This window comes from Thermobia domestica, chromosome 1, assembly GCF_964235325.1.
Source record: "Thermobia domestica chromosome 1, izTheDome1.hap1.1, whole genome shotgun sequence".
Lineage (NCBI taxonomy): Eukaryota > Metazoa > Arthropoda > Insecta > Zygentoma > Lepismatidae > Thermobia > Thermobia domestica.
In genome coordinates this window covers 197,194,187-197,216,563 of record NC_137454.1, presented here as the reverse complement: position 1 = coordinate 197,216,563, position 22,377 = coordinate 197,194,187, and the positions used below count along the sequence as shown (strand labels likewise).

The window sequence follows — 22,377 nt, the reverse complement described above, 5'->3', positions numbered from 1 at the left end:
GAATTAAATTCATAATATGAGACCCAGATTCTTTATTACCCTAAGTTACGACATATCAGACTTCTCCATTGTACATTTTCAGGACATGTAGCTCCAATAGTGTGCAAGATTGTACCACTACACTTCACAGTTATGTTTAGTGATAATAGTTCATTTTAAATCTTTGCATATTTGTATGTTGTACTATTTTAATCAAAATACTTTTCTGTTGAATTGACAACACTGCTTCATCTATTGCAACCTGTTTGTGATTTACCATACGGCATTTTGTTTTAATTATTGAACACGTTTTGATTGCTTTAACGCATTTCAACATATTTACTTTAAAATGTCCATAATTCCATGGTATAATTTTTTGGATATTCAAATATTGAAGCCCCGTAAATCCTATCCTTCTTATTCATAGCACCTTACATTTAACTCATTTTTATTTCTCATGATGCTCTATCAAAATGTTATGCGGCAATGAGATTTGAGAGACAACTTGTGGAACCTTCCGTTGTGAGTCACACTTATTTTTCAACAGACCAGAGGAAGGTTTTTAGTGTAGCTAACACACCAATAAGATTTGAAGAACACACATCCACGATGTAATGTTTCTATGAGGTGCCAATAAAACATATCCTGCAAATGGCGGAGAGAAACATTCAAGGAATATTATTTTTTTTCGATACTAAATGGATACGAAGATACGGGAAATTTTCCCACAAACCAAAAACTAATAAGGATAGTTAAACGTAATTAATTCTGAATTTACTTTCAACCTTAAGGCATAACCATGAAAAATTTCAAACTCCTAATTATATTCGTTTTTAATATATTTACATGTCAAAGTAATTTTTTTAATACTGACCTAAAAAAAGATTCCACAATATAGGCATATAATGAAGGTTTTGTCTACATGTGAAAAAGATATCGATATTTATTGGTAGTTGAAGAATTTGTTTTCGGACAATATATTTGCAGACACTTCTGTGCGAAAGTGGGTACGTGATTTCAGCAGGGAAAAATTGAGGATCCGAAAGGTTAATTTCAGCAATCTTCTCGAAAGTCATTGCTCCTATTCACACTTTGGTGATGGACGGAAGATGTCTAACAGATGAGGATATCTGTAATCTTATAAAATTATCTAATTCCGTCATTTAAGAAATTTTGACAGAATACTTGTAGCTATCAAGGTTGCTTTACTACGTTAGGTTCCTCAACTACTGGATGAAGAGATGGCAATCTCCTATATAAGAAAAATGCTTATTACTGAACAAAAACATTGAAATAGAACTTCATTTATTCTATCCTCAACGGGCAAAACGGGTCGACTGAGTTTGACAGTTTTCAAAAGTGAATGATTATTTGTGAGAAAGACATTTTCAGTCTAAGAGTACCCTTGACACTTTTAATTATCAAATACACATTGTTTTGTTAGTGAGAGAAAAATTGCAATGATGAGGAAGTGGACGGTAATTGTAGTAGAAACTGATATAAATACATAAGTCGAAATTTATAAACTTTGGAAATTATTGTAAAAGAGCTCGTAATTTTGTTACTCGCGTCGTACAACAAATTCTCTAAAGTACTATCAAAAGTGCATGATTGCTATATACTATGTCTAGAATCACCCGCATACCTAATGATATGTAGAGGATGATTCTTTATGTATCCCTAACGGAAAGAACGTGGATCCCAAATTGACTAAATAATGCAGTCGCTACCGTTTGAGAATCTTTCAGTTTTACGTCCCGCACTTATGCCGGTTAGGCTAAAGGAGACGGTGATGGTGAGAAATGAATGAAATGGTAGAATGGAGAAAGTGGGAGGAAACGGGAGAACTCCGAGAAAACTCACGAACACTGTGTTTGTCCACCACAGTCCACCGCGAGCTGGGATCGAACCAGGGACCGCAAACACCGGAGGTGAACGCTCTGCCACTGAGCCACCGCACCCCTTGCTACAGTTTGAGTTCGTTAAGACTACAATTCCTTAACTTTAGTATGAAATTTCTATCTAGATATTTCACTTGGGAAAGTAGTCATACATACAGAAAGAGATATAAAGGAGCAAAGCAAGTTGGAAAGAAAGAAAAGAGAGAGAGAAATTAGGTAATTTGTAGGATTACTTTCAAAATAATCGGATTAGCAATTATCTCCATTGATCTAGGAAAGGCATTAGATATTGTGAATTGAGAATTGTTGGGCGTTTTAAAGAAAGTTGAATTGGAGCGGAAAGACTCATAAGAAACTTATTTATAAACCAACAAATAGGTGTTAGAAATGGGGAGGCAATCACAAGCGAAGGAAAAAACATGAAATTAAATCTTTGAGTTTTACGTCCCACGGTTATGCCGGTTAGGCTAAAGGAGACGGTGATGATGAGTAATGAATGAAATGGTGGAATGAAGAAGGTGGGAGGAAACGGTAGAACCCCGAGAAAACCCACGCGCACGGTGTTTGTCCACCACAAAGTTCACTTGGCGGGGGCTGGGATCGAACCCGGGACCCCTAGCACCAGAGGTGAACGCTCTACCACTGAGACACCGCGGCCCCAAGCGGAGGAACGTGCGCTCGGAATGGGTGTTGGAGTGGGATGCTGACATTGTAAAATGCCTATTTAGAAGAGATAGTAAAATATAACCTATACAATAAGGACAGCATTTTGGTAAGTGGAAGTATGTATACGGTTTACAAATGATATGGACTCTGGAAAGAAAATCAATAAGAATCTAGAAAACTTGAGGAAGGCTATGAAGAATATGGTATGAAAATAAATATTAGAAAGAGAAAAGTAATGGTGATTGAACGAAGAGATACGTGTCAAATATAGAAGTAGAAGGGAAGAAAATAGAACAAATGACTGATACGTTTGTAGTGTTGCTACTGATAACATGAACTGTAAAGTGGAATAAAAGCAACGATAAGACTGACGAAAGAAGTCTTTAAGACGAAGAAAATCCAATTTGTGGGACCTTATATAGAGAGTAGAGAAAAATACTCATAAAATAAGCCGTGTGGAGTGTTGTACTCTATGAGGCAGAAGCATAAATATTTTGCAAGTCATGAATAATAACTGTAAACTTTTGAAATGTGGGGTTGAAGAATAATGGAGAGAATTACCTAGGGCGAGCGGTTAATGAATGAGAGGGTGTTAGAAGTTGCAGGAAGAAAGGATAATTTTAGATATTATTGAAAGACAAGAAGAGATTTATATTAATATTATCTAACAAGGAACTGTGTCATAAGGACGACAAAGATAAATGGACGGTATTAAAACACAAAAGTCATGCGTGAAGAAGAAGAGATTAGTAGAGGACCGTGGGGCATGCAAGCTTATCAGTTGCAGCAAGTGATCTGACAATAATGGCAGGATCATCTCCATCTTACATCTTTATATATGTAAAATTTTATGTATGTGTATGTATGCAGATGTTCCAGCATAACTTTGGAAGCTTGGAGTAATTTTAACCAAACAGTCTGGAAAACAGTCTTGCATACCTAGGAAGGAGTGAGAAGGGTGGATTATGATAATTACTGATAACGATCGACATTATTGTCTTATCTATGATTTTCGAGGTGGCTGTGGGAATTTTGACATCCCAGATGCCGTTTAAGTCCAAGTACAGCCTCCATCAGCACACATGAAGGGAAAGGGTGACATGTAAAATAATCGTGAAAGACTGATATTTGTGTCAAATAATAGTTTTTGCAATTTGCTAAGTTAATTTCGTGACAGATCTGATGACGTTCAAGTTCAAATGTATCTCCCTGTGTGGGTAATACCCTCTACCTCCCGAAGGGATTGTGACAAGTGAGTGCGATTGAAAGTAATCAATAAGGATCAATGTTAGTGTTTAATCCTTAATTGTCTAAGTCGCCGATATGAATAGTGACACTTACGATGCCGTTTAAATTCACGTTAAGTCTATTAGAACAGGAGGATGCGGGAAGGATGTGATATGCAAAACTAATCGGAAATGATCTATATTAATGTAGGAGACATAGCTTTCTGTGTCCTTGAGATGAATAGTCAAACTTCAGATACCAATAAATACCAAATTTAATCTCACTTGACTTCGGCGTTAGAAGAGGAGGAAAAATAAGTGTTTAAGATGATCGAGTCTACTGTCGAATTCAGCGAAAATCATCGTTGACTACTGTGTATTTTAATTTTTTAAAGAATATATTAAAACCTGTGTCTTTCGTCAAACGAACATATTATACACAATAAACAAACAAGTTCAGAAACATGTCCTATTTCAGAAAATGAAGTGACTTACTATCTGGAAAGGGAAAATAGTTGCTTTGACTGTTGAATTTGTTGGTAAAGTCATGTTGCACACACACAACACTCCAAAACCGGTGATTGTCGAAGATAAATGGTGGAATCGAAGCAGCTTCTTTACCGTTGTTTGATGTGTATGTTTTTAAGGGGGCGTCGCCAGCAAACGTCATCATATCGTCGAACACGTTAAGCGTTGAGAGAGAAAGTAATATAAAGGAACTGTTACGTTGTGCTCATGGAAACTTGCCAAAGTAAGCAATGACAGTCGCATAGGGTAAGGTGATCTCTGTCGAGAAATCACTCCACGTTCCAGTTCTTGTTGAATTAGCTAGCTGAAGGTCAGAGAAACAGAGAAAATCGTTCTTTAAATCAAATGCAATATCTCAAAATTTATATCACTGAAAATTTCTTGGACAAGAATTAATAACTTATAACAGAATATCAATCAGAGCATACAGACAAAGTTTTCCTTCCAGGTTAAATGAGAAAGTTTTTTTTTAAAATATAGCTTTATATGAACATTCAAACGAATAAAAATACAATTTTTTTAAGAAAAGCTGGATAACTGAGTTCTTAAGGATTAATAACATATAAAACATCGACTTCTATTTAACTTTCAAGCGTATTTACAGAAATCTGCATTATACACCAGAACAGTCTTCTTATTACAAGTATTACAACTGGTAACACAAATATATATTTTTATATCACAATTCTTAACTTTTGGAATGAAATATATATATATATATATATATATATATATATATATATATATATATATATATATATATATATATATACGTTCCCAATAGCCACATCATACGACAAAACTTGATACAACTCGTCGATTACACTTTACAAGTCATATTTTTGAGGTTCAACCCTTACTACCACCAGCTTTAGCATGAAGCGGTATCCTTCGTATTACGTAAGCTCTTCGTTTAGTTCTTGGTCCCACTGATAATGAATTTAACATAAACGATCATCTCAAAGGAGCTTCATCGATATAATTTCTAGTCATGGCATGTAACAGATCGCATTATGAGTTCCAGAAGTTCAGTCAGGAAGATCTGAGCCTTTGAAATGAGCACCGTAGTAGGCGAACATACGCGTTGCATGACGATACTCTGAAGTCATCCGTAGGTGAACACAATAATAAAATCTGCGGTCAACTTGCCGTATATTTTCACGTTTCCAAAGAAACATTCTGACCTTACTTGTTTGCACAATAAAGATTTATAATTTGATATTGATCAAGCGAATAACGCACACATTGTCGGCAGCCAAAAAGGAACCACGAATTACAAGTGGTTGTCTTTGCTGTCTTGGCTTAACAACACATTCATGTTGGAACAAATGCTAACAAGTAACGAAAGGTATGATACTTGTGACACTCCCAATCGTATCAGACATTAGTTATCGACATTTGATCCTGCGTTTCAAACCTCAAGAAAACCTCTGCACCTATACAAGATCATGCTGTTTGTTTGGTGGACTAAGTGGCGCACTGAGAGCTTCCACTACCAGAAACACAATCCCTGAAGACCTTCACTTGCAGCTGTCATAATAGAACGTTACTTAAAATTCCACACCTGATTTTTGTTCACCATTCGCTGAACAAGGTAAATACACGAATAGGACTCTCGATACCATTACTCGTATTCATTTCTAATAGGGATTTAGTTATCTGATGGTCACAATCGCCATTTCGGATTGCACGCTTCAGTTTATATTATGCATTTAGATTTACCAAAATCAATTGTAGTGGGTTATAGAGCTTAATAAGATCGATTACTCTAAAGCCTCCGCATGATAAGTACACTATGAACAGATGGTGATCGACACAGCGATTAAAGCTGATATGATACCCACTTGCAACGATATAAACTATTACATTAAGCTCCCAGTAACTATGTGGTTAACATGCGCACTTTTTTCACGGGAGAGCCTAGTTTTGTTTCCTTTGGGAACTCATTCCGTTTCGCATTCTAAGTTATAAGTTAATGTCTCATGTATTTCCCTGCTGGACAGGCATCTTATCTCCAATCAACTAACCTGAGGAAAATTATTTTAATATGCTGAGGATGAAAGGAAGCAAATCAATAGAAGTGTATATCGGAAGTAGACGTACACAAATATCATTTTCAAATGTATAAATCATATAATGAGATATAATAATTGTCTGCAATAGCAGGGAATGAGCTTGTGGAAACGAAAATGCCGATGGGTGGTCACAAAATAAATTGTTTCAAGGTGACTCATGAAAAAGATTAACACACCATTGAGGTGAGCTAATTCCTATCCACTACCAATATATCAATTCATACTCCACCATATGAGAATTGACTTAAAAGAAAGGATGCTTCAAAATCAAAGACGATTTTGGTTTTATCTAAAAGAAGATGACCGTTGAGAACAACGAATATCCTGTCATAATTTAATTTGAAGTTGACAGCTCTGTCAGCTTGGAAGCGAAATGTGTGTTGTTTGCCATAGGGTACCGTAACGTTGCAACTATAGACGAAACGAAAGAATAAACTAGGTGAGAATGTTCACCTGCAGTTTACGCTTAGCATAGGCAACAGAAATCTTGACAACCATGAGATCCCTGATGTCACTATACTATTAAAGGCTGCATACTCTTTAGACCAAGAAGAATGGCCACTTTTACAGTTAAAGCTGTATGACGTGATCCCAGTACAGATTTTTAGAACATGATACACTTTCCTACTAGAATTCGAAGAAACAACAGTCGCTGTATTAGATGACGTACTGGTGTACCTATAGTGACCTTTAAACCAGCGAAGAAGACTGAACAAGTAATATTTTCTTTGCTTTAGAGCTTATTAACCAACTTACAAATATAACAGAAACATATTGGTGTTCCGAACGTAAGAATGACTGCCCGCCGTGGAATGTTGGTTAATAACAAATCGTTATGTACAATTAATGCTTAACATTAGAATAGAAAATAGTTAATAATGTTAACATTTACTAAATATATGTTATTTTAGTAAGTTGAACATCATTCAATTCTGTGGCACCCTTAAACCGGAAAAGTATGAAAATGGAACTAATGGTACCCCTGCATTGCTAGAATTTTATCAAATCATCCCTCAAATCGTTAATATTATATATGCAGTAATATAAGAAAAATAGAGATGTCAACATATTCTGAAAAACTTTAATGAAGAAATATCCAAGCATTAAACCCATAATCCACAAAACGTCATTTACATTTATTTAAGTTTTATACAAGTAGCGATACAATTGTACCGTATATGAACAAGTATCAAATATACATAGGAGTAGACAGGGGTGCCCCAATTTTTTTTCTTATAAAGGGTCCAAAGTTTACGGAAGCCCAATACTACAAGACATTATGTGTGTGTAGTATTGAACCGGTGTCATTCTACACCCAAAAAGACAGTAAATACTACTAAGGACTGCCACTTATATTCTCAGAAAAAGGAATAGATCTAGATTGGTTTTATAAGGAAAGAGTACAAATGAAGTGTAAGATCAAGCTCTGCAGGCTACAACAATCATTTTTCTGTTATAAAGTATAATTTTATTGCGAAAGTGTAGAAATATACGACGCATAACTAAGTTTTGGGGCGTTCCGGAGATTATGGATTACCCACGTGGGTGCGCCCTGGTAATACGTACGGTATTTTTGTAAACATAGGTAGTGCGATATACAAAGAGTTGCCTCGCTTGTATAACGGTAGGAGACTAGTGCTCTCAAACGGGTCGGGTTATTCGGGTCGGGTCAATCGGGTCAGCTCGGGTCGGGTTATTCGGGTCGGGTGAATCGGGTCAGCTCGGGTCGGGTTGTCGGGTCAGGTCAATCGGATCAGATCACGGGTCGGTCTTCAACCCGACCCGACCCGACCCGTAGAGAGCACTATAGGAGACCCATTCAAACTTCGAAATTAGCAGATTTATTAAAACTAACTGCTTTTATTCCAGAAGAGTACCGCAATTTTTATGCTGATTTTCGTAGTATTGCAAGGAGTTCCATCAAACTTTGTAACACGATAATACGAGTCCACATAACAGAAGTAGATTCTGACAATTCCATTTTAACATCAAATTCGAAGACTGGTGACTGTTCTGCAATAAAGTTGACTCTCGTCCTGTGAAACATTTTTTATTGTGTTTCTTTTTCTTTCTTTCTTTCTTTCTTTTTTTTCTTTTCTTTTTTTTTTTGAAAATGATAACATAAATATATTTTTACATGACATTTTTATGCTTGATTTTCTATGAAATTCTTTTGTGTGGGTTGTGAGTTTTATGCACAGAAGATTTTGGTTTCAAAATGTGAACATTACTGGTTTTTATCATAGTGATTTCCTATACAATGATATTTCAGTAATCACTTAATATTTAATGCAGCATATACACACATTGATGCTTACAGTACGAGTATATGAAATCAATAAAGAAAGTTGTACAAGAGATATTCACTACTTTATTTAGACTTGGTTTTCTTTGAACTTGTTTTATGCTGGTTATGGGTTGCATGCATGGAGGCACAGAATTGAAAAAAGAATGAAATATTATTAATCGCTTCAAACAATTAATTTTAATTTTTTTTTATCCTGCAGACAAATGGCCCTGTATCTAATATCCTTTTAAAAGTAGAAGTTCCAGTCATTAACTTAAACACATGTAACAACTCGTTCTCTGGTGATGTCTTTGAAGGCGAATTTTGTGCTGGAAAAGAAGGAAAGGATGCTTGTGTAGTATGTAACACCTAATTGTATACTTTTAATGATACATGTTACGAATAGGTTAAGTGAACCATCATGGAGTGGAAAGGAAGAAACGATATTCACCAAGGTCGATTATTGCTTTCATTTTATATTTATATTCGCAAATACTACCAAGTGTAATAACCCTTGCTGTTGAACTGCAGGGAGTTATTGCAGTTAAAAAAAGTTTTATTATAGAGAAATTTAAAAACAAACCACGGCATCTAGATGTTTCATCGCGGTAAAATTAAACTTTGACTTCTAAAATACCAGACCAGGCTTGATATTTGAGGCATTCACTTTGAACTCTTTAACATATTTTGGTAAGAACTCAATTTTAACCGCGGGTTTTAGTTTTCAGGGAGGGAAAGGGAAGAAATTTGAATTTATTGTAATTTTCTAGAAAATTATTAATGTTTCGAAGAAAGTAACTGTGACGAGAATTGTAGTTTATAAAATCACACACAAAACATTTCTTTGAACTTTTCTTGTAGAATCCATCGCTTCAAAGTTATCTATGAAATCACTCTTGAATATAAATACGGTGAGGGTCCTAATTTGGGACTGATAAGTATCTTAAAAATTAGCATCTGTTCCAAGAATGTTCGGGATGAAAAGTAATTAAATTGGATAAGAAACTTATCTCTGAAAAAATTTGTTCGCATGGCATATTAGACTCTAGCCTATGTTTTATTTGATACTTACTTATTTAATTAAGAATTATCTTAATATAATTAGTCATAAAGTTTGTTCATCAATCGCTTCATTCATTTAATTTATAATAGATTTCAGATATATTTTATTACACATTTTGTCAGCAACTGACATCATATTTAATTTAATGTTTCTGCCATTCTTGTTGAATTGTTTCATTTGTTTCGAACTGTTTTAATTTGTTGTTTTCGTACAAGTTTTGAATAGCTTCGTTTCTGTACCTGGTTATATTTTGAATTTCCATATGACATACTGTCACTACACAAAAATGTATTATATGATAATCAAAATTATTATGTTTTATAGATAATCTGGCAATACATTACGTCAGCATATATTTTTAGTGGGCTTCCCTAAAAGATAATGTTTAAGAGAGGGTACCTGAAACCCGTGATGACATGGAGTTAATTTTTGCATGTACACTTAATTTGAGTCCAATTATTCGAAAAGTTGATCAACAAATACATGGAAGTTTGGGATTGTCAGTTCGAGCACTTAATGTAAGAGGAAGGTGAGATACGTGGATAATCAACAAAATTACAATGAAATAACATACAGAAAACAGGGTCCGTCATATCACATTCTTAATGAAGCATGATGAAATAAAATAAATTCTTATTATTGATAATATGCAACTCAACTACTTCTTACTAAATGTGTTCCATCTGTGGCGAGTTGTGAAAAGCTTTAAATAAATGAATACTGTTTATCGCAAATTTGTTTGAAATGAAAAGTAGGGGCTCCCAAGAAATTTCGTGAAACTAATGTTTGCATATTATACCACCACCTATCGCAAAGGAAGATATATGTGTTTTATAAAACGTATTTAGTTTTCTTTGTGGTATCTGAATCTGCAATGAAAAAGGGATGTTTTCGTTTTTCGTTTTCAAAATCTCACCTTCAAAGGAACGAAAGTGGACAATTTTATCACCACTCCCCTCCAAAATATTAAATATTCAAAATGAATAAAACTTAATAACTCTTGAACCACCCGACCCAACTTGATCAAACTTTCAACATAAATAAGATTCGGACCTGGGATGTTTTCTTCATTTCACTTTTACAGTGCAATGAAGGGGAGGAGGAGGAGGAGATATATGTCAAAACGTAAAAATAAAAGCGACTATTTTTGTGATTTCATCACGCTTAATCCACCCGACTGATCTTTAAAAAAATTTCAACGTAGATGAGGTTCGAACGTGAGGTGGTTTTTGTTGATATTACTTTAACTGTAGGACTCAGGGGAGGGGGAAGGAAAGGGATAAATCTATAAAAATAAATGAAACTTATTAACTCTTGAGCCACCAGACCTATCTTGATCAAACTTTCAACATAGATAAGGTTCGGGCCTGGGATGTATTCATCATTTCACTTTCACGGTAAACCAAGGGGTGGGAGAGGGGGAAGATGTATGTAAAAAGAATAAAAATAAAAGTGACTGTCTTTTTGGCTTCATCACACTTTAACCACTTGACCAATCTTAATCAGATATTCAATAGGGATCATGTTCGGGCCTGGGGTGGTTTTTATCATATCACTTTAACTGTAGAACTTAGGGGAGAGGAGGGAGTGGATAAATCTATAATAATAAATTAAACTTAATAATTCTTGAGCTACCAGACCTATCTTGATAAAAATTTAATCATATATAAGGTTCGGGCATGGGATGTTTTCGGTATTTCACTTTTACGAAGCAACCTAGGGGTAGAGGAGGGGAGATATATTTATGTAAAAAGAATAAAAACAAAAGTACCGTCTTTGTGACTTCATCACGTTTAAACCACCCGGCCAATCTTTAAAAAAATAATAATATGGATGAAGTTCCGACCTGGGGTGGTTTTTACCAAGTCATTTTGATGGTAGACCTTAGGAAAGGAGGAGGAGAGGGGGACAGATATATACAAATACATAAAACCTAATAACTCTTGAACCACCCAACCGATCTCAATCAAATTTTCAACATGCATGAGTTTAGGAGCAGGGATTACTTTAGGCTATTCAGTTTGACGATGCAATGTAGGGGACGGGGAGTTGAAGAGAAATTTTAAAAATGATAAAAAATGACCAATATTAGTGTTGAATCCATAGTTTTCGTGGTCGATAAGATAAATAGTAACACTTTTGATGCTATTTCAATCCAAGTTCGGGTCTGATAGTTGGGGAGCTGGAGAGTACAACATAGGGGAGGGGTACGCACATTTAAAAATGATCGAAAATAACTAAATTAATGTCAAATCCATAGTTTTAGGAATAGCTGAGATTAACAGTGACGATTCTGATGTCGTGTGATGCAGCACGGAGGTGGGGGAGGATGATCTATATATAATAATGATCGAAAATGACCAACATTAGTGTCTAATCCATAGTTTTCGGGATCATTCAGATGAACAGTGACATTTCCGATCGAGTTTAAATACAAAACCAGCTCCAGCACTTGGAGGAGGGGGAGAAAGAGATATATAAAAATTATCGAAAATACCCACTGTCAGTGTTGAATTTATAGTTTTCTGGGTCCCTTAGATGAACAGTGATACTTTCAACCCCGTTTAAATTCAAATTCAAACCCGCATTTTGAAGAGGGGAGGAAGAGATATTTAAAAATCATAGAAAATAAAGGTTATTAGTGCTGAATCTACATTTTTTGGGGTCGCTCAGATGAACGATGACACTTCCGATGCCTTGGCCCGCAACATGGGGAGGGGGAACTATATATATATATATATATATATATATATATATATATATATATATATATATATATATATATATATATATATATATATATGGTGAAAACTGACCGATATTACTTGAATCTATAGTTCTTGCAGATGAGGAGGGGTGACATACATTAAAATGATCGAAGAAAAGCAATATCAATGTGCATTTAAATTATTTATTTCAACCCAGCGAAGCTGGTAATATATGCTAGTATAAGATAAATGACTTATATCTGAAAACACGATTTCGTTCATTACAGCTCATGCACGAACAGCTTGTCAATAAATGTTATATAGTATCAAACAAGAATCCTATATGCTAAAATGTTCTTCAGATATATAGAAAGATAATATTTAGTAAACAATTTTGATCCTTAGTAGTTTGACTTGATGCCATATATTATGAATGTTAAAAGTGACACATAAATATACGAATCGTATTGTATCATATTGCAATAGTAAGTATAAGATAAAAAATACTCATTTCCTTTAGAGTAAGAGGGACTTGCATGAGAATACATTACTTAAATTTATAACATATGTGATAATTTTAGTCACTTGTTTAATTAAATCTTAATTTAAGTACACAATATTAATATTTATTTTATAATTTCAATTATTGAATTTACGAGTAATTGGTAGTATAAAATATAAACCTCATAATCAGGATAAATCAGTGCAAGTGTAGATATCAACGAGACATGAATTAATAATTAAAATGTTATGTGTCATATAGTATTTTATATATTTTCAACTCTATTTTACATCACTATAATTAGAACTTAGAAACATCAAAATTAAATTTCCAGAAATTTAAACATATTATGGTGTCAAAATACCTTTCAGTTTCGAACTATGCACAAACTGTAGAGAGTATTCGATTATTATTTCTAATTATTTTGTTAAGTTTTCTAAGAGTAAAATGACGTGAAACACATACTTCTTCTTAACCACATACTTCTTGGAAATTAAAAGAAACCATGCACGTGAAAGAAACATATATTGAAACCCATTGCATCATAAATATCCTCTAATATGTTTGACAAATTACACATTACACGGTCACTGTGTGTACATATAATTGTCTAGAGACGATAGCCAACCTTGTCCGTAACCTTTATCGGTGGGAACATTCGAGTGATTGTCAACAGGGCTGCACCAATTGTGGTAATTGTATCAAAAAATATTCTCACATGTGTCACATGAGATTTCTTGGGATCTAAAAAATGTTTGCTTCAGTTTTAATTACGTTTATAATCTATGCAGATATTTATAAAAACATATTTGCTGATATATAAATGATTTTTCATTTACTCATAAAACTATAGATTTCCATTCTAAGTTTTATGCAGGTAAATATGAAAAAAAACATCTGTTTGAAAAATGTTTGTTGCCTAGTCCACTACGATAATAAATACACTTAAATGCGATAATAAATCCACTTCATGATCATATGATACCTCTACCTATTTATGTAATCTTTACAGATATAGTACAGACAAACACATCGATACAGAAAACAAAATATCAAATGGAGACGTAAATATGAGAAACAGAAATATCTTACTAATAGTGGATACATTTTTGTATTGAGTATATACTAGTAAATAACAGCTCAGTTATTATATGTTGCATATTCACCGTACACTTATAAACAACTTGATAAAGCTCCTATTTCCCTGTAAAAATTATAAAATTAGACGTCTGAGCTTCACTCAAATGCAAATATTTCAAAGTGTTCCAACTGCAATAAAGATAAGAATTTACATTAGTTGAATAGATGATTGAATTGCTGTAAGAACTCTATGCGATAAATTTATCTTTCATCGGTATTAGGAAATTCACTAATCATAAAAGCAATTTATAAAGTTTACCAAAATTCTCAAAAAATCCATTGAGACAATTAGGACGGTTTTCTTGCGTTAAACCGATTTTCAGGTTGATTTGTATGAACGAAATACTTAAACTACTAGTAAACTATGTATCATAATGCATACTATAACACAGTAGTTCTGTAGTTGAAACAATATATACATATATATTTTAAATGAAGTATATTTCAAACGAGATCGCGATGCTTTCAAGGATTTGGCTTTCTGCCCTTATATTGTCCAAATTTCTACACTGTACATCTGTAAAATCTGTGTTAGAAAAAAAATATTCTAAATAACGTTACATATACATCCACATTAACACAGTTTACGATCTGGTAACACAATCCAACATAACGAAAGGTTACTAACATATGTCAGACTAGTACATTTGATAATTACATTTTCATGTCATCTTAATTTTCTGAACGTTTTAGTTTAGAAATTAGGACATGGTAAACCCATATAGACTATGCAGGAAATCAGCAGACATAAATTTGTACCTTAATGGCAGCTCATATCATTACAAGGTCTCTAGAAGACTTACGAAATCATATTTAAGACAGTATTGAGGAAATTAATAATGGTAAATAAACATTAAAGACCGGGGGACACAGTGAAGCATATATTAAAGCAAACTAATACGTGAATATTAACGTAAAAAGCAAGTTACATCAAAAGTTGAAGAATCAGAAAGGGGGAGGGGAAGAAAATTAAAGAAAGAAAGTTGTTTCATAAATTTTAGTGGTAAGCAACACAAGAGAGACAGCCTGAAATACATAACCCATTATGAAGATGTCTGACAAATACTGCGTAGGCAATCCTCAAACAATTTACACTGTACGCTCATTATTTGTAGTAACTTATAAATAGCGTAGTAGGTAACTCGTAAAACTGACAGGAAAATTTTAAGCAAAGCAAATGAAATAGTAACATAGGAAAGAAATGCCAGATGAAAAGATCCGTTTTTGCCGATTATATTATCCAGCATGGACATCGATTTAAATACTAAAACTAGTAAATAATCCATACATACAGCAATTATTACGAAATAATATTCCAAGAGAAACGTTGAAAAGAACTATACTGGATACAATATAAATTCTATCTCGAATATCCCATCTTAGGTTACGTCCAATATGACGACATGCACTAATAACAAATTTCAGTACAAGCTGTAATTGACTCAAATGCTCAGGCGAGCAGAGGTAAACACACAATACGATAAGTCATATGTCAATTCCGTGGTTTTCCTTAATACTGACTCTGAAGAATATGGTGAACACCAGTGAACCGATACACAACCTAATAACATCGAGGATAATAATACACAATTCTAAAATTGTGAGCAAAAAATGTCGAATTGATGTAGTAAAAGTTTAAATCAACTGATGATTATCTATGATAAACATGTATTCAACAGTGCGATTGGTATGCAGAGTATGCCATGCAATCCTAGGAGAGATCACAGCAATATAATTAGTGATTTTGATACCACTACCTCTACAATCCTTTATGTAGTTAAAATTTTGTAATATACTTTAGTAGCAATGTTTAACCTTTAGATTCATTTTTGAAATTTCTACGTTATTATATTTTGAGATCAATTTGACCCCGTGACTTTTCATTCTTCCTTTGACAATTGTTTTGCAATTCTTGTTTGAAACCTACTGCTCGGACATAAACAATATTTTCTCGCAATATTTTCTTAAAGATTTCACATTTAGGTACAAGGGCTCTTTGTATTAACAATAACAATACATACATTTCATAAACATTAAACCTCGCTTATACTTTCAAAAATGTAACTTTGTTACCAGCTCTTCATAATAAATTGTTATTTTTGCGAACTTTAACATATAAGTATACATTGCGTAACTTATAATAGGTGAATTCTTCATCTTTTGTGTACAAGGGTTTTAAATTTGTCATTCCCATATTCGCGTCCATGCTATTCTAGTTCCTCTAAAATAAGTTCATGCAAACTTTCATCGCTTGTGAGACCACTCATCTTTTACTGGACTCTTTCGACCACGAAACAATAACCTATCAGACTAGACGCAGTCCTTAGACATCAGTTATCTGATGTAATAAAAATCTCCCTGCAATTAGAGAATCACCAGACCCACTGATTACCCTGATAAACCAGTTCCTATATAACTAATGGAAAATTTTTTTTCCGCAATACAACGAGTGATGCTGTGACACTAACGGCTAGAGTTGTAACTAACTGCTACATCTGTTACTGGCAGTAGCTAAGTGTATCATTGGCTAATTCTATCAGACTCACGTGCTTTGAATGATTTGATTCGTTCCTGCTTTTACTAGTTCGTGTTACCCAACTTCCTTGATTTGTGGCGCCACAGTCTCCACAGTTTCAGCGGAACGAGCAGTTAAAAATCTCTTATATTACATAACTACTCAATGGTCAAGCCTTTTCCTTAGACTTCTTCTTCTTCCTCATTTTCTTTTACTTTTCCCATTCTTCTTCTTGTTCTTATAAAAGACTATGTAGTAACTATCATAACTTAAATATGAAACCTTGTACAAAATTCCACCAAGAAAGAAAAAAATGGAAGAAATGGTCAAATTAACCACCCAAATGAAAATACGTAGTGCATATAATAACTACATTCCTGCACCGTTATTATAAACTAGCATATATTACCCGCTTCGCTGGGTTGAAATAAATAATTTAAATGCACATTGATATTGCTTTTCTTCGATCATTTTAATGTATGTCATCCCTCCTCATCCGCAAGAACTATAGATTCAACACTAATATCGGTCAATTTTCACCATATATATTTAGTTCCCCTCCCCCATGTTGCGGGACATGGCATCGGAAGTGTCATCGTTCATCTGAGCGACCCCAAAAATATGGATTCAGCACTAATAACCTTCACTTTCTATGATTTTTAAATATCTCTTCCTCCCCTCCACAAATTGCGGGTTTGAATTTGAATTTAAACGGGGTTGAAAGTATCACTGTTCATCTAACCCACACAACACATCACAGCCAGGGGACGTACATATTAGATTCAGAACGTCCAGTTTTAGTACCTGGACTTGAGCGTAACATGCATTGGATGTCCATATTAAGTTCAGAAAGGAATATCCATTTTCTGGACTTCAGTGGATGGTCCATTGGATGTCAATATTTAATCTACGAATGAAATGTACACGGACCTACATTATCTGGATAAAAAATGGACGTACGGAAAACTGTATTCAATTGTTAGTGACGGCACATGCGCAGATGCTTGAATAGAGTGCACTCTAGCGTTGACAAGAACTGCAAAATATTTGAAGGTTTTGTGTGTATTGTAATTTTTTCTTCACCTTTTATAGGCCTACGTTAGAAAGTCAGAGTGTATATGAACAAAGGTAAGTTACTATCATTCTTACGTCATAAAGATTTTATCATTTATAAACTAATCTTAATGCATGAAGAAAAACTTCAGGACTTGGATATTTTCACTCTTGTTTTGAATGTCATTCACTCTATGCTATTCTCAATCTTGCTTTCGGGTGCATTATTATGGGCTGGGGTATCGTAGATGGGCGCGTGGAAATTGTAGGTAATTTACATATTACTGAACTCGGATGGGGAAGGGGGTAAAAACAAACACTTACTCCTTCATATAAGGTAGTAGTCAGGTTGGTTCCTTTCTGTACTTTGTGTACACAATTGAATATGGAAGCGGGTGAGTGTTCTACACCCCTGCTACTTGGGGTAATTGTTAAGAACAGCTACTTCTCATCTCCGGTGCACGAGGATACTTCTTACTGTTGCACTAGCTACAAAATTGATTCTATTTGATGTACAAATGGTAATGCAACACATAAGAAACCCAGATCATGTTGTATTCACACTTCATTGAGGGTAAAGATCATATATATATATATATATATATATATATATATATATATATATATATATATATATATATATATATATATATATATATATATATATATATATAGGGGTAAAAGTGGATCTGAGAAGATAGGGGGACGCATGACGTCACGCCGACCCCTCTGCCTGTCTTTGCCCATTGTATTTCTTTTAGAAAGTGAGGGGACGGCACAGATATTATCTAGAAGTGGGGGGACAGCGTCTCCCCGCGTTCCCATTCATTTATACCCCTGTATATATATATATATATATATATATATATATATATATATATATATATATATATATATATATATATATACATTACACTATGGATGAGTTTTTCTAAACCTATGTAAGCTTGACTTGTAAAAACACGCTAATTACGTAATTTATAAACTTACCCGATTGCTTTAATTTTAAAGATGAAAGTTTGTTTTTAATTGTTGCCACTTTATATAAATGTGACAGCAATCGCCAATCGGATACGTTTACAAATTATATAGTGCCTATATTTTAACATCTTAAAATTCATGTTCGGGCAAAGAGCTCACTCGTGGGGCATTGTTTTATTTGTTTATATATTGTACGATCTTTACCCGCAACCTAAATCACAATGGAGGCCAGTGGCGGATTTACGAAGGGAGCTTTCTAAGTGAAGCCTCCTTGAGATCCTGCAATTTAAAAGAAGTACGAAGTAAGTGTTAGTGATATCATAAACTTCAAGCCTCCCTCCCCAAAAATAATTTCAGGATTTCTTAAAAAAAAAAAACTTCCAAATTATTACTCTACATTCGCCACTGAATTGCAGATCAGCAAAATGTTTGCTGATTTTATCAATTAAGAGATTACCTTCGCTATTACTAATGTAACAACCTTGATTGAATGCTTGTTCGAAAAAAAAAGCTTTTCCGCAGGGTGTTTTCAACATGTTTTGAGCAACGAGTGCCTTTGAACTTTCCTGAAGGCGACCCATAGAATTTTATTTTAGTAATTTAAAAACACTTGCGAGTGAGTTTTTTGGAGAGCGTGGAGAAAAATTCAGAATGATTATAGTTCTCCTTGTCTTTCTAAAGTGTAGTGTGCCCTAACTGGAACTTAATATAAAGGAATAATAATAATAATAATCCTTCTAAATTTGTAATTTGTGTAAGAAACAAATTAACGGAAGATTTTCTGTCTTTCTTTACTCTCACATATAGAATGGAGAAATTGTACGCTATTCTTTTGTTTACTGCAAACGGAAGAAATAGAAGTTGTTCCAGTAAATTGTATCGAGCAAGATAGGTGTGCATGGCCGCCATTTAAAAGCACCGATAGAATAAGAAAATGAATTTTGGAACGCCAGGAAGCAGGAAAAGATTGGGATAGGTACCCGGCGAGGATTGTGAACTTGTACGGTGAGTAATTGAACTGTATTGTATGGTAGGCTACATTCGTATTACTTTAAATTTTAGTATACTGTATACGCCTGTGAAATATTCTCACTATTATCAACAAATTATCTTTCCTCTGGGACTTCCTGTGGTCAGTAGGGTCGCTCAAAGAGTTCAAATTTGAATTTCATTTTTGGCTTTTAGGCAACGTTGAACAAAGGACCAGAGAAGAGCTTGGGAAGAGGGATATTGGAAAGAAGTCGCATAAAACCTATTCACAAAGTAACATCTCGCCAGGGCCGCAACTAGAGGGGGCAAGGGTGCCTGGCAATCCCTAAAATTTTCGTGGCCTCTCCAGACCTCAATACAAAATGCACAACTAGAATTTGTAAGAGAATTTTTAATGACTCCCCCCCCCCAAATCTCTGTGGCTGCAACCCGCTACTTTGTTTTTCAAGACAGATGCAGGTCAGTAGTTAAACTATTTTGACCTGATGGGTCAACTTTACTGCAAGCCTGTATCTGCGTACTGCATAACAAGAAAGCAAAATGTTACCTTATGAATAGTTTTCTGACTTCTTCTGTTTCTTTCTGACTTCTTTTCGTGGCCCCTTGTTCATCCAAAGTTGCCTAAAAGCCAAAGATAAAAAAATTCAAATTCCGACTCTACTGACGAGGGAGGGAGGCTCCATAGGTTAAAACGCCAGATGATTTATTTTGTCTTTTGACTTCTATAAGTAGTAGTTCCTGTAGAAGGTGTCCGCGATTTTTGGAATACCTTATATATATATATATATATACACGAGTGTGTGTGTGCATCGGTGGGTGGGTGTTGTTAAAGTAATTTTGGCAATTTCACATCGCCATCTTAGGTAGTTACCAGCTTAAAAAGCATATTCTCTTCACAAATGGTTGAAAAGCAGTAATATATATATATATATATATATATATATATATATATATATATATATATATATATATATATAAGTGGCTGCGACGAGCGAAGGTGAGACAAGACGGAAGAGAACGAAGGTTAGTTGTTATAATTTATTAGGCACGTGTATTTTTAAGTTATAAATTTCCACAAAAATTCCAAAGTAGTGAAATGATATTAACGTTGTATTAATGGATTGCTCAGAACGTCAGGTTGACGAAGAATATAACGTACAAAATGGAAACAGATGTTTAATGTGCTCTGGCAACAAGCTCTACGATACAAGCTCTGTTTTTTGGAATTCCCAAGGTATGATATGCATTGATTACCAGCAAAGGAGTCATACCAGCACAGGACAATACTATATGACTTTTTGGAAAAACTTCGAGTGCAAATTCAAGAAAAAAGGCCACAAATGATGTCCAGAGGCGTTCTCTACCATCATGGCAATGCTCCCGGCCACACACCAGCAGTTGCCATGGCTACTATTTACGCATTCGGCTTTGAACTCGTTCCTCATCCACCCTATTCTCCAGACCTGCCCCCCTCAGACTTCCACTTGTTCCCTAATCTAAAAAAGGCTCTAGCAGGACGACGTTTTGCAAGCGATAACGACATGAGAGCCGTGGAGGAGTTTCTGTAGTCACAACCTAAGGACTTTTTTCTACTGAGAATAGAGCACCGTTGGAGCAAGTGTGTTGCTGTTCAAGGAGATTATGTTGAAAAATAAAGGTACTACCAAATCTGTATTTCTAATAGTTTCCTCAAAGCTCACCCGCAAAATGTTCCCAATCGGGCCCCTCACTACCCAAGGCCGGCCCTGGGTGGGGATATACTCGTACTTACAGTATATATTTTTCTGATATTCAAGAAAATAATCCCCCTCCTTTAACACATACATATTCTTTCGTTATTACAATGCGATGGAAAATATGTTGCTTGTCCTGAGCGTAATAATAATAATAATAATAATAATAATAATAATAATAATAATAATAATAATAATAACCCCGACTTGGCAGTGAAACTTGAAATTTGTGTATACGATAATATGATTCATTGTATTCTGCTTGAACAGAATAAAGTATGGAAAGGAAATACATTTTAATTTGGTACTAATTTGGTTATTAGGATCTAACATCCTAAATTTGATTTTAAAATCCTTGACGTTCCTAAATGAAAACTTCGAATCTCTTGTTGGTTTTATACATAGTTTTTCACCTTTCTTCCAACAACTATAATATCTAATTCTACGTTGTCAAAAGAAAAAAAAATTAAGGACACGCATTCCTCAACTGTTTTTCATTGTACTGTTTATTTTTTCTTTATTTTTTCACTCATCTAGCATAATTTGATAACGTTCCATAATTATTCATATAAACACATTCTTCGTATTGTACAGAAGAAACGGCTTTCTTTCAAATTTGCTATTTTAAGCGTTTACTGTCATAATGCTTAAGTAAACACATTTCAATAATAATACATTTTGTAATTTGTAGTTCAATTTGGAATTGTAACTTTGTATAGCTTTGAGTCTCGTTTGTATAGTTTAAAGCCAGAATATCCCAGGTTCGATCCCCGTCCCAGTCTCGTAATTTTTAATCTTTAAAGTTAAATATAAAGAACCTTACGTAGCAAGTTCATAATTAGATTTTAATTTTGATCGTTGTGATGTTGATTATACCTAGAATTAATTTTCCCATTTTCTTAATTTCAGAAAAAAAGAAAAGTGGAGCACAGGAAGAAAGAACTTCATGAAGTGTAATGTAATATAATAGTTAAACATTATATATCTATGCAAACTAAATAGGTTCAGTATATATTTTCTTCTACTAGGT

At 34.2% G+C, this 22,377-nt stretch overlaps 1 protein-coding gene across 1 annotated transcript in view; it reads left to right on the top strand.

The window, feature by feature from the left end:
- LOC145666972 (chymotrypsin-2-like) overlaps positions 1–22,377 on the top strand; it is a 405,304-nt gene that overhangs the window by 373,299 nt on the left and 9,628 nt on the right. Inside the window, exon 7 of the mRNA XM_081734623.1 lies at positions 8,883–9,020. Coding sequence (XP_081590749.1) covers positions 8,883–9,020 — 138 coding nt within the window. The remainder of the gene's footprint in view (positions 1–8,882; positions 9,021–22,377) is intronic.